This window comes from Equus caballus, chromosome 2 (genome assembly GCF_041296265.1).
Source record: "Equus caballus isolate H_3958 breed thoroughbred chromosome 2, TB-T2T, whole genome shotgun sequence".
Taxonomy (NCBI): Eukaryota; Metazoa; Chordata; class Mammalia; order Perissodactyla; family Equidae; genus Equus; species Equus caballus.
In genome coordinates this window covers 72,123,809-72,137,976 of record NC_091685.1, presented here as the reverse complement: position 1 = coordinate 72,137,976, position 14,168 = coordinate 72,123,809, and the positions used below count along the sequence as shown (strand labels likewise).

The 14,168-nt window shown below is 45.5% G+C and overlaps 1 protein-coding gene across 4 annotated transcripts in view; it reads right to left on the bottom strand.

The window, feature by feature from the left end:
- SH3RF1 (SH3 domain containing ring finger 1) overlaps positions 1-11,426 on the bottom strand; it is a 183,907-nt gene extending 172,481 nt beyond the window's left edge. For all 4 annotated transcript variants that reach the window (XR_011436688.1, XR_011436687.1, XM_070261384.1 and 1 more), the window contains exons 1-2: positions 11,014-11,426; positions 9,003-9,490 (exon numbers count right to left, since the gene is read on the bottom strand). Coding sequence is in view for 2 of the 4 variants with exons in the window: in XM_070261384.1 (XP_070117485.1) it covers positions 9,003-9,395 (393 nt within the window). In the remaining 2 variants the exon portion in view is untranslated. The remainder of the gene's footprint in view (positions 1-9,002; positions 9,491-11,013) is intronic.
- Between the last annotated feature and the right edge of the window lie 2,742 nt (positions 11,427-14,168).

Sequence of the window (14,168 nt, the reverse complement as noted above, 5' to 3'; positions counted from 1 at the left end):
CTACTACTTAACTGCTACTGTCAACCATATGAAATGGCACCTCCATTCCCTTCCCTTCCCAGCCACCCCGAAAGAGCCCACTCGCACATCTATCTTTAAAATGGCTGTGTTTACAGCTACCCATATGTCACCATTCATGAAGCAACTGCCTCCATCCTCTTGACGAGGCATTGGCAGGCACACAGACTGGAAAAGATTGCAGGGCCACAAAAGGGTGGTTGGGGCTCAGAATTTTTCTTAAGGTTACTACTTTCAGAAGTCTCTGAAATTTAAAAAAAAAAAAAAAGTGGGGAGATATATGCACTCTTTATTATAAAAGCTTTGGGAGGGTGAAGGGTCTCCATTCCACAGTGAGGGAGCCTTGCTAGCAAAGCTGTTTCCAAGTGTAATATTTCTATCACAAGTGTACCTCACTATATTATGTTGCTATATAAATGAGCCTTGCCTCGTGTGATATCTGAGTTCCTCACTATACCATGTTGCTATGCGTAATATTTCTATCACAAATATGCCTCATTATACTATGTATACTATGTTGCTCTACTATTGTGGATCCTCATGAAGAATCCTTTTAGAAAGAAAATTACAAAGTCATCTGCCTTTTGACCTTAAAACGAAAAAGGCTTTTCACGTATTGTCTCAGGTTTGCTTAAACCATGTTAAAGCAATGGACTGGAGAGGGGATGGATTAATAAAGAGAGTGAGTGTCTGACTGGAAGGGGGAATGGCAGGCACTCTTCCTGGCAGAGGTGGAAAGCGAAGGAATGGAGGCATGCAAAGAGGAGCCAGGGGCTCTCGGAATGGCGAAGAAGACACCACAAGCAACAGAAAGACAGTCAGAGGTAGGAAATGACAGCTTGCCCCTACCTGCATGCCTTTGTGTACCTGTTTTTATTCTTCCTCTTCACAAGCCCAGAGACTAATTATGGGGCAAAAAGAGAAATTTGAGAAAGCAACCTGGAAAAGCAATTCAAGGGAGGAAATGGAACAGCCCAGGAGTCCTGCTCTCCTTCTCTCCCTTTCGGTTCTACCATTTCTGCCATCTTCCCCTTCTTAGCCGCTTGGAAAACGCAGACCATGGTTGGAGGACAGGGTAATGCAAGGTGGCCTGAAGGCAGGAAAGTGAACTACAGAGGTTCCACGCCAGCAGATGCTGGAGCCAGGGGTCATCAGTTGAAGCCAGAGAACCAGGGGGCAGAGGTGGGACTTCTTAGAGAGCAGCAAGAGCAGCAGGGACCTACAACTACAGCAAAACTAGATTTTCCCTCTTTTTCCTCCCTTTCTCTGCCCAGCCAGCAACAATAGAATAATCTCCCCTTACCTTCATCTCTTTCAGTCACCCAGAGGAGAAATAAGAAAGACCTGCGGGAATGGTGACAAAAATGGGGGAAATGGGGAATGAAACCCCCAGGATAGCCAAAGAGACTGAACATTCATCAGGCTGTTTCTCACATGGAAGGGACCAAAATCACTGAGCTCACGTGCCCATTTTGTGTAGCTCTACATGCCTTTTGTGATCTTTTAGATTTCTTTTCAATTACTTTGGTTCTTGTCACCCCCAATAGAAATGATATTATATTCCTTGGTGAGGAAGACTGATAATTTTTATAATCATAATACTAAAACAATAATACATTCATTCACATTGACTTTATAATTTTCAAAATGTCTGCACATCATTTTCTCCATCCACAAGACTACCTATTAATAGGCAGAGAAAGTGTTAACCTTATTTTACAGATTGTGAGGAAACAGCACAAAGAAACGGGTTAATACATACAAATTGTCCAGAGAATGAATGTACAGCTAAGGATCCCTACAGGGTGTTTAGAATTCACATCACTCATTCATTCATTCATTCATTCATTCTGTTACGGGGTTGAACTGTTTCCCCCAGAAGCCACGTTCAAGTCTTAACTCCCAGTACCTGGGAATGTGACCTTATTTGGAAACAGGGTCTGGCAGACGTAATCACGTTAAGATGAGGTCATGTTAGTTTAGGGTGAGCCCTAATCCACAACTGGTGTCTTCATAAGAGGGAAATTTGGACACAGACACAGGGCAGGAGGCCACGTAAAGATGAAGGCAGAGTTTGGAGCAATGCATCTACAAGCTAAGGAACACCGAGGATTCTGGGAACCATCAGAAACTAGGAAGAGGCAGGAAGGATTCGCTCCAGAAGGTTTCAGAGAGCATAGCTCTGCCAACACTTTGGTTTCAGACTTCTGGCCCCCAGAATGGTGAGATAATAAACGTCTGCTGTTCTAAGCCACCCACTTTGTGGTACTTTGTTAGAGCAGCTCTAGGAAACCAATACACATTCATTCAACAAACCTCTTTTGAGTGAGTACTATGTGCCAGACACCACAAAGTGTTCTGAAGAGCCAAAGATGAACCGGACTCAGCATTCCTTGTCCCCCCACTCCCTGCATGGACTTTAGAGACCTAAGATTCTACGTTTCTGTGCTGAAGAAATGAAGCCCAGAGAAGCCAAACAGCTGGTTGATGGCAGTAGGGGAACCAGAAGCCACAACTCCTGACCTCGAAACCACACTCCTCCCATACTCCAAGCTAAAGAAGTTCTGGTTCCCTGGTACACTGTCACTGTAAAGGAGCTTCATAACGTCCCTTTTTAAATCAAAAACAAAAAACCATGCAGCAATGACAGTAAGGAGAAAAGACGTCCACTAGTTACAACTAAGGAAAGCTTTCTGCTGCAACAGGCATGGGGACCCAGGCAGAGTGTTGTCACTTAAGCAGTGTGTGGTTAAGGCAAGGAAGCACCTGGGATCAGAAAGGCCCAGCAGGGAATCCTACCTCCATCACTTACTAGCTAGGGGACCTTAGACAAGTCATTCAGCCTCTTTCAGCCATACTTTCTACATCCATAAAATGAGCATGTTAATACATACGCCTTCTGGTAGATCAGGGAGAGTCAGTTTGGAAAGTTACGAAAGATAGATGGTTAAACAGAAAACCTCAAATTGCAGAACAGCACGTATAATGTGATCCTATTCTTGTTAATTTTTTTTCTAGGAAAAACACAAAAAAAACTCGTCACGGTGGTCACCCCTGGAGATTAGGAATAGAGAGATTAGAAGCCTTGATTTTCTCCTTTTCTACTATTAAATTTCTTACTATGGGCATGTATTATCGTTAATTTTTAAAATAGAAAAATACTATATAATCATTTAAAAAGAAAAAAGCATGATAATTCAATGATTGCATACTTTCAATACGTGCACTTTTCTATATGCCTATTATACCTCAATAAAGAGGCTTCTTTTAATGAAGCAAATATATGTGCTCAGACGTGAAAAGATTTCCCAGCTATATTAAATGAACTATCATGTCATCAAATGCAGAGTACACATGCAGAGTACAAAATTCCATTTATGTAAAAAAACAAAACAAAAACTATCTGCACACACATATAAATATATATGAACAGTTCTGGAAGAATATACACACTTAACACATTGTTCTATAATGTTGAATCTTTTTTTATAACCAGAATATTTTTAGGAACTCATTTTGAAATTTACGTTCTTTTTAATTTTTTAAATAATAATAGTACTTCACCCCAGAGGGTGGTTGTGAGATTTACATGATAATGGTTACACAATACTTTAAGTGATATAAAAAAGAATCATTAAGCCTTTCTTTTTGTAAATTTCCAATCAGTGTGCACCACACACTCCCTCCCCCATGCCTGCCTTCCACCCCAGTCCTAAGCCCAGGCTTGAGCCTCACCGTTGGGCTAACTCACGAATAAAGACAAGACCAGAGACGAGGTGGACATGAGGACTGAAGCAGGGGTCAAGAATGAAGTGATAAATAAAATAAGAGGTCAAGAATGTCTGCAATACACATTATTTGGCAAAACAAACAAACAAAAACACCTTTTCCTTTTTAAACTCAGCCATTTGGAAACATCAAAATGTCTCCCTCATCCAAACCACCACATGAAATGTCTTGCTTAGGTCCAGTATGGATGAATGCGGACCCCTCGTCCCGACCTGTGCAGAAATGTTTGCACTGAACCTTCCACACCAGGGGAGTGTGTCCTGCTGTGTCCCAGACCACTCTAATCCACTTCCTCCACCCTTTCACCAGACACTTAATCCAGGGGCCATTCAACACGAAACTCACTGTACAGACTTATTCCATATCTTATCCCACAGTTTGGTGCTTCACTAAATGCTGCCTTATTTGTTGTTTCTTGTGTGTTCTACCTCCCCAAAATGTAAACTCTTTTTCAACAGAAACATGCATTAATGCCATCTTTGTCCTAGTACAGATCATAGCACAGAACTGAGCCTGAAAGCAGTTCCCACAGGTACTTGTTCACTGACCAGAGGTCAAAGATGGCCCATGGGGCAATTCATAGCTAGCACTAGCTTTCCACACCCTACCTGGAGCTACACTGTTGTCCTGCCTTTCTGCCCCACCCTTCCTTCAATTCTCTACTGCCTTTCCTTTAGATAATATCTCAGACACCACTTGGTCCAATACAGCACCTTCTCCAGATTCCACTTACAGAGGAACTTGTGAGAGATAAGAAAGTAGTAGTTCTCTCCTCCTGGTGTTTCCTTCCTTCTCCTCCAAAACTTTCTGTGTATCTGATATATTGTCCCATAAATCTCGTGTCTATTTTATGAAACTATGCCAGGCAAATTTGGGCAGTGGAGGGAATAGGGAGTAAGTGAACACCTCTCAAGTTTCAGGAGTAAAGAGCACAGAGGGGCTGGACCACTGCAGGTCTATGGGGAAACCCCAGGACTGAAGGGACTGGCTGTGGACCGAGAGGCCACTCAAGGGGCTTCCCTTTAGGAGTATATCCACAGTCTATTAATTTGCTAGGGCTGCCGTAACAAAGTACCACAGACTGGCTGGTTTTAATAACAGAAATGTACTTCCTCACAGTTCTGGAGGCTAGAAGCCTAAGATCAAGATGTCAACAGGGTTGGTTTCTTCTGAAGGCCTCTCCATGTTTTGCAGCTGGCTGTCTTCTCCATGTGTCTCCATATGGTCTTCCCTCTGTGTCTCTCTGCATCCTAATCTCCTCTTCTTATCAGGACACCAGCCAGACTGCAGATTAGGGGCCACACCAATGACCTCATTTTACCTTAACCACCTCTTCAAAGGTGCTGTCCCCAAATACAGTCACATTTTGAGGTACTGGGGGACAGGACTTCAACTTACGAATTTTGGGGAACACAATTCAGCCCATAATAGTCAGCAATAGAGAGAGGAAGAGAAAGGAGGTCTGAGTGTGGCTCTAGAGAAACGAAAGCCTACTCAGCATTTGCAGGAGAAAGGAAATTTCACTTGTGCTTCCCTATATCTAGAATTTCCTTCCTTTCCTCTCTGTCCCTCAATCCTTTGACACCAAACACCAATCCCATCTCTGTTCTGAAGCTCTGATCATCTCAGTCCCAACAATCCGCCTGTCAATCCCAAAGGCAGAGCACGCACCAGCTATAGCGCTCAACTGGCCCTTAACCCCATGTGGCCTTGCGGTGGCTCTCGAAGTCTGCACATCCTTGCACGGGAGGCCTCGTCTTAGGTCATTATCCCTGTCCTTTGCTTACTTCACACTCCCCTTCCCTCGGTTCTTCCCAGGAGCCATCCCCGGTCCACTGTAGGTCAGGGCCTTGGGAATATTCATCCCCTCTACCCCTCCCCTGCTCAGCCCCCTCTCAACTAATTACAGTAATATCATTTCAACTAAGATCTTAGCTCAAATGCCTCTTCCTCAAGGATGCTTTTGAAGACTGCACCCCCCCCACACACACACTTCCCTTCACACTAAACACAGGTCCCTCTCCCCACCCCCAGCTCTGTCATAACACTTATCACATTTAATGACACCCCTGCATTGTCATTATGTTATTAATGTGTGTCTCTCCCATGAGATTGACACATACTCCTAAATCCATAAGCAGAATCTGTACCAGGGTTGCCCATCACTATCTATCCAGCAGCTAAGGCAGTGCCTGACTCTAGTAAGTGCTCAATAAATATTTGCGAGATAAAGGAAAGAATAAATGAAGCGTAAATTAGTGTATATCAGTGTTCATGTAATCCATTTTTGCTGAATACACTCACTTTCAGGTAGAGGCAGTGTGGAATCACTAAGTAATAATGCCCCAGATAGCTACAGACACAGATGTTAATAGATCTTGAACCAATGGAACTACATAGAAAAAGAAATTTAACTATTCTATTAGGTCACAATCCTACGGGAATTACTTAAACATGTTTTCCATATCTAACTTTGTACATATATATATAAAATCAATCTCCTGCAGGTATTTTTCAGTCCACTGAAACAGCCATCCGCAGTCACCATTTCCCTGTGGCTTATTCCACTGCTTGACTTTTGGCCTAAAACCAACAGGAATTCTTTACTCGGAGTAAAGAACAGACGGATTCCCCTGGTGACTCCAACCCAACACTTTTTCATTTTCTCCTTCATATTAGGCAGGAAACACTAAAATTCTGGGAACAAGATGTGTGTCACACGTTGGAAACGTTCATATCTGCTGATAACACTCCATCTACCTCAACGAAACACATGAGGAAGCCACATGGTCACAATCTAATGGAAGGTAGAACATAGCTAATAAACTGAAGCAACATTCCACATGTTATCACTTTCAGCTTTGCGCAACATGTGGAAACTGGCTCATGCACCACTTGGACGTGTCAGAACATCTAAGGGAGGAGGATGCATGTCTGGGATTTATTATGGTCATTCACCTCAGGGAAGAGTCCGAAGGAGTGCATTACAGCCTCCACATGTCCGTACGCTACAGATTTCTTACTTTTAGGGGGATTTTCTGAGATGTATTTATCTTTCAGGTGCTTGGACTATTTGTGCAGCCCTGTCTGTTTCGAATATTTGAAAGCATAAAGGTGCTAGAAAGTGCTAACGAGAAATCATCTATAGGGAAAAAAACTATTCTTTTTATAGTATTACAGCATTTGCATCAACTCAGATTACCGAAAAATTTTGTTTATCGTTTTATCCTCTACTCTCCATGCCCCTCCCCAAAGTAACAGACATTATCTCCTGTTTTATCAATCTCAACTATTTTATCCAAGTTATGAGGCTCAAGTTCAGTTGGGCTTCTTGGCAAGTAATTTTTCTCATGCTAAAAAAGAAACATGAAGTAAATTAGGAAAATCATATAAGCCAGAAAAATACTACTAACATCAGAAAAATCTGAAGATAACTTACCTAAGAAAAGGGAAGCTCTATTTTGGGAGCTTAGCAGTTCAAATAAATGAACATTACAGCACTACATAGTCAATTTCTATGTTAGAAAGAGAACTTAAATTCAAAGGATGTTTCATTGAATGCTTGAGCCCTCTTCTTGCACTCCTTTTTATCAGTAATCAAACATTCAATGCATTCCTCCCAACAGGTAAGTCAATGTGTCAACAACTAAGCTACTTCTACTCGCAGCCAGAAGCTTTGCCTTCTCTAGTCTAATTGACAAGGAAACAAAATCTCTCCAAAGAAGAAAACCTACTCCCTAATTAAGCTAAGCAGACCTATTCAGGTGTCTCAGAAATGATCAACTTGATCACTGGTTCTGAGTTTAAAATATTCATGAGTCCATATACATTAATCAAGGCACCAGTAAACTCCATAAAAACAATGAAATCTAAGAGCAGTGCTATAAGCAGACCAATTTCACCACATGTGGGCTTCAAATATGGAAAGAAAATCTCCCCACCCAAATTCTCGCTATCTTGAAAAAAAAATTAAATATGAATCAAAAGAAATCTGACAGCTCAGTGATGTAAAAGGTTTTCTAGTGATTAACATGCTTTATATACCTTATATCTAGTGATGTAAATACTTTATATTATTTGTAAAAGAGGGGCTTGAGAAGGAAGTAGGGGAATGGTTATAAGGCAGTTACTCTGTTACAGCTGACATTCACATCTGTGAATTTACACCATCTAATGCCATTCCAAGGGGCTGTTCCTACATTAAATGAAAGAAGTCAGTTTTGAGTGTTTACTACGAATATTTGAAAAATATATTTTCATTCAGATTAACTGTTCTTTAAAAACAGATTCTATCAGTTTGGCCAATTACCAAAATTGATTCTTTCAACAAAAATTGAATTGTTTTAATTATCTCATGTCCCTAACTACTTTTTATTTTTACAAAAATTAGAACAGCATGCCTTATTGGGGTACCATCACCCACAACGTAATTTAGGTGTATTCAGAATACCTCACCATCTAGAAATTGAAGTTATAGTAACTGTCCAAATACTTAGCTTCCCTTAAAATTATTTCAGCCCAAACCCAAAACCCAAGAAAAATCATTTTGGTGGAAACAGTTCATTTCACTCCCTGTTAAACCCAACATAAAGCTAGATTCTCTGCCGTTTTAACATAGTACTAAATGACATTTCGTTGCTACAGCAACGAAGCTCTGCTACCTGTGGCCATGATTTGTGAAGAATTCCTCCAACCAGTGAATTCTGTGCTGTGCATTCATAAAACCAACAGAATGGCTCTAAGCAACGTAAAAATTAAGGCTTGATTTCCTGCTTATGATTTACCCACACACAGATCTAGGGTATGTATACATGTATGTAGACATTCATATATAATTATGACTCTCCCAACTCCACCAAAAGGGTAAAACCATACCAAGTTTCCATTTTAAAATAGGCATAAAAAATCCACTGTTTTAGATTTCATTGACTAATTTCCACCTGTTTCCCAAAATTTATCTTAAAAGGTAACAGAGACTATCTGGAGAGAATTTTAAAAACAAGAAAACGTATAATTTATATGCAATCTCATTCCAAAAGGAAAAAAATTTCCTGAGGCACAATTTCCTATATGTTCCAGTAAGGGTGGCTTCTTTAGCAATGAGCTGATTTAGAAAACATCGAGCCAAAGAATAAAGGAAAAAAACGGGGTCCTCACCACCTTTATTCCCCACACTGCTTCTGCAGGCTACTCACCCTCACTGGGGGGCTCCAGGCTTGCACCCGTGGCTGCTGTCCACCCTGGGAGCTCTGCAGATCTTTTGAGCTACAATTAGCCACCGTGCTGCTCTGAGCCCTTAATGCATTTGTGCAGTTCGTCCCACTGCCCCCACCAGGGCCAGGTTTCCAAGGCCTCTGCTTGATGCCATCCAGGAGTCTGACTAGCAAGATGTTACTTGGAAGCTCCTCAACACCCGAGCCAACGAGAGTCCTGCACTCAGGACATCTGAGTTCATTTCGGGAACCTACAATCCCCAGCAAACATCGTTTGCAAAAGGTATGCTGGCAAGGCAAGACCTTTGCAGAAGCATCAAGCCGCTCTAGACACACAGGACACTCCAGAAGATCCAACAAGGCAGATTCATCCATCTTTCTCTAGTTTACTGCAGAAAAAGCTTCAGAAATGTTCATAGTTGTGTGCATCCCTTAAAGTGATTCATGTAACATCCATTTCAGACTTTGCTCTGGAGTCACGGGAGGAGAGGGAGAAAAGACAGAAAATTTGTATTGTTATCTGGAGAAAAGGTTCACGGAGGAGCCAAGAACCAAAAAGTACACAAAAGGGCTTCCTCTGAATAGTGTAGCTTTGCTTTGGAATGTGGTTCCTGGACTCACCTATCAACAATTAAGGATAAAACAGGCTTTTTAAACAATTCAAAATTAACCTCTAAAGATATCTAGGAGTTCACTATGCAGAAACGGCTATCAAGTACTACACAGGATTCCTGCAATAAATAAGTGTTATGAAATGCAATAAAGAACATAATTTCTTCAGCTCTCAAAGTGATATTAGCTGCCTTAATAAAATCCTCAACTCATATGAGAAGCTGAACAGAGGCAATTCAAAGTTTCCTCTACCTGAAATTATTTTTAAATACAACAAAGTTGTCAATATTTAAGCCGCTTCAGTGTTTAAGAAACCACGCTTGACGTGATTACTGTGGTAAATGATCCCAGTATTCAATATTTAATATTAAATCTCAGTATTTAATACACGCTTCTTCCTTGGTCTTAAAAACAGAACTGTTTAATCTTGCCCAACCAAAATGAGCTGAAGGTTGACAATTCTAAAGGACACAGCTAAAGATTGGCTTGAAAGCAGCTAAAATATAAAAGCACCCTTCAGAGCAGCGGTTGACAAACTCTGAAACGGATTTCTGAACGGCCTGTCCTAATCCCATTCAGAAAATCTGGCAAAATTATCACCCAAAGAATTTGACAATGGAATGCTGGCCTGAAAACTGTGAGCGCAATGTGAAAACGGGGCCATTCAAGAAAAAGCACTTAAACCAGTGACTGCGCCGCTTACCGCCCCCCCTCCCACCCCCCCCCCCACCCCCCCGCCCAGCCAATCAATGTAAACGTGAACGCCTAGGAGAAAGGGGGGGATGAAGATGTTGATGGGAGCATTAACAGCTGCTCTTGACAGGGCCCGGCGGCTGGGGGGGGGGGGGGGGGGCCGGGCGGCGCCCCTCTCCCACGCCGCACGGCACAGGTACTCCGAGCCGCAGGACGCACCCCGCAGCCAGGTGTCGGCGGCACCGGGCAGGGGACGGTCCTGGGCTGGGGCTGCGGCCCGGCGCGGCCGGAACGGGGCTCTCCTTCAACAGCCTCATCTCCGCCTCCCTTTGGGTCAGCCCGGGCACAAACATCCCCCCGCACGACGGCTGGAAGTTTTCAAGGACTTAAAGATGAATTCGCAGCCTTAAGTTGCGAAAGTCAGACCCCTAAAGTGCCACCGGGAAAGAACCCGAACCCCGCAGAGAGGAGCTGGGTGTCCCCAGGGAGACCGAGCCAGCGGAGGGCAGGGGGCGCAGGGCTGCGCCCGGGAGAGCCGGCCCGGAGCCCGGGCAGCTTCCCGCCGGGAGAAGGCAGCGAGGCCGCGGCTCCGGGCCCACGGGGACCCCGGGGACTGGGGGGAACCAAGAGAGTGACCCGCGCGGAGGGGGCGCCCCGGCCACCGCCTCCTCGGGGCCCCGCGCCCTACCTCGCGCCGCGGCTCCTCCTCTTTGTTCGTGGCCCCGCAGCGGCAGTGGCGGCCGAGGAGATGCGGCCCCACCGCGTCCGGCGCGCTCGTCGCTCGCAGTGGCTCTGACGCCGCCGCCGCGGCACCGGGAGACTCCTCTCGGCTGCCCCCTCCTGCGCGCACTCACGCAGCCGCCGCCGCCACCTCCCACTTTCCCAGCCCCGGAGGGCGGAGGACGAGGAGGAGGACGAGGAGGAGGAGGTGGTGGAGGAGGAGGAGGTGGTGGAGGAGGAGGAGGAGGAGGAGCAGGAGGAGCAGGAGAAGGCAGAGGCGCAGCCGGCGCCCGGGGCGCGAGGGGCGGCCCGCAGCACAGCGCCTCCCCCGGGGCGGGCGCGCCTCCTCCGGGAAGCGCGGGCCGGCCGCGCCCTCCTCCCGGCGCCAAGGTACCTGCGCGCCGGGCCCCGCCGGTGCCCGGGCGGCGGCCTGAGGGGGCGCGCGAGAGCCCAGAGTCCGGGCAGCGGGGTCCCCTGGGGGGGCGGCGAGAAGGGAGGTTTGGGGACAGACGCCTCCGCCTGAGCAAAACACGCCCGAAAAATGGAGCAATCGCAGAGGGGGAGCGTGGGGAGGGGCGGCGGAGGGAAGCAGGCCGGCGCCACAGGGCAGGGGCCGGCCACGTCGTCCTCCTGCCCGGCGGTGCCAGGCGGCCGCGAGCGACGATCGGGGCGGGCCCGGCGCGGCGCGGGAGGGGCTGGGTCCCGGGAACGGACGGGAGCAGCCCGGGCGGGACGGGAGCCCAATTTGCGTTGCCTCGGTTCGCCCTGCCCTAGAGAGACGCTTGGGAGAGGACTAGCCAGAGGTCATTAACCCTTACGTCCCGGAGAGGCATGCGGAATGCGTGCGGGGACAGTGCCAGCGCAGCTGTCCACCCGCCAGCTCCCGGGCCGCCGCCGCCCAGCCTGGCCCCCCAGCGGCCCGCATCCGGGCATCACGCCGCCTCCCCCGGGACCCAGACCCGAGCAAACTGGAGGACTGCTGCCGCAGAAACTCAAAACGGGAAGGGAGAGAGCCTAGGAAATCAGCAGTGTGGGTTTAAAACCCAGCCTTGGGAGGCCTTGCTATACCTGCCCTAAAAAGGGAAAATTCAAAGTCTGACCTCAGGTGAGCTGGCACCGCGAAGCCAGCTAAGAGGCGCCTCTTTTATCTGAGCCGGGGAGGCAGCCGGAACCGTCACTGTAATCTTTGTTTTGGTTGCCCCAGGCACACACCTGTAAACTCTGAGCTGTAGTTTTGAAAACATGTCCACAGGTTTTGAGGTTGGTTGTTCAGACTCAATTCAGAGGGAAAACAGAATTTTGTCATTATCTCCAAGTTGTCATTATTTTATTTGCATTTACCATCAATTTACAAAAAGTAATCCCAAACACCCTCCCTCGAAGGTGTGCAGAAACTAGGTGAAAATAAGGAGAAAGGGTTGCTGATATTATGCGGGAATCCCTTCCTGGCCACCAACCAGGCTGACATTTTGAAGGAGTCAGATTATTTTCTAGTCTCCAGCCATTGCCAAGGCTAAACCATTCAAGACAAGTGAGAATCACCTAAGGAAGAAAAAATTATAACCGCTAACAACTATTGATCATTCTCTGTATGCCAGTCACTGTGCTAGACATTTTACTTGCATTAATTCTATCTTCATTGCACCCCTGTCCATCATCCCCCCTTAGCTTTGTTCTAAGTAGATTAATATGCTGAGAATCATACTGTGTGAATACCAGAAATAATCGCCTACTTCCCCCTCCTTTAGAAGTGAGCAAATACACATGCATTTGAGCTGAGAAAGCAAGGGAGGGAATGAACAGAATGGAGAATTTTTAATCCGATAGTCTACAAACAAGGCACTCTGAAAGTGACTACTTAGCCCATATATTTCTGCATCTGGAGCTGTGCAGATGAAGGAGAGTCTGACTGGAAGGTTACAGTCAGTAAACAGATAAACATTATCATGTGCAGTTTACACTTATTAAAACTGAAGCTCACATAGGTTCGTGTCATCCCCACATCACACAATAAGTAATGTTGAACCAAGACTCAGCCTCAGGTCTCTGGATGCCAAGTCCCCTCTCTTTTGCACATCAACTCAGGCAAAACCGAGCACACTGTCTCTTGCCACCCAAGGGAAAGATGACACTGTTGATCATGTTACTCTGGAGAGCAAGGGACAATTTTTTGTTTTGTTTTGGGTTTTTGTTTGTCTTTACAGAGAACAGTATACAAGGTCAGGGTGGAATGGTGCAGCTCTTGAAACCAGACAAGAAAATCAGTCACACCCATGAAGACAGTGTCCCAGACTGTAGTGATCAAAGAAGCCCACACACATCCCCTGAATATTAGCTGGAACATGGTTGCAGTTCTTTGAATGTCCCTGGTGCCAGTTCACTATATTTTTTAGAACACAACTCTTTTATTAGCCTTAATTACTCTAGCTGTAAAATGAAGTTTTAGGAAAATTACGTTAACCTCTTGAGCCATTGTCATTGCAAATAATCCATAATCAATCTATAAATCAAAATTTGAGATGAGTTTATTATGAGCCTGGTCTGAGGACTATCGTCTGGGGGGCTTCCTTCCCCCAAGGAAAGAAGCACACCGCAGAACTGGAGTGTACAGAGTGGTTATATACTGTCTTGGAACAAAATGCATGCATCACGTATGACAGGAGTATCTCTTTTACTACTGTCATGAGATGCTTAGCTGGCACAGCAGGTCAGTGGTCACAAGGTGAGCACAGCAGGTCAGTGGTCACAAGGTGGGCACAGCAGGTCAGTGGTCAGCAGGAGAGTGGTCACAAGGTGAACACAGCAGGTCTGTAACTGATCCTTAGTTTCTAGGAAGAGATGCTTATCCTTAAGGAAATGCCGACATGGGGGAAAGCTACATCCCTATCTTTAAAGGGCATCATTCTTGTCTTTGGGACGTTGTAGACGTTTAAAGCAGATGTACAACGCATGTTCAACAGGCCACATCAGGCCCTTTTGGAAAAACAAGTTCCGGCTGAATTAGTTTTAAACCAAATAGCTTCCTCATATACTGCAGTATATCTTATTGCTTTTCATTTATTCATCACCATCTTCCTTCTGTCAAATGGTGAAAAAAGAATACCTTCCTTAGAGTGTTATTGG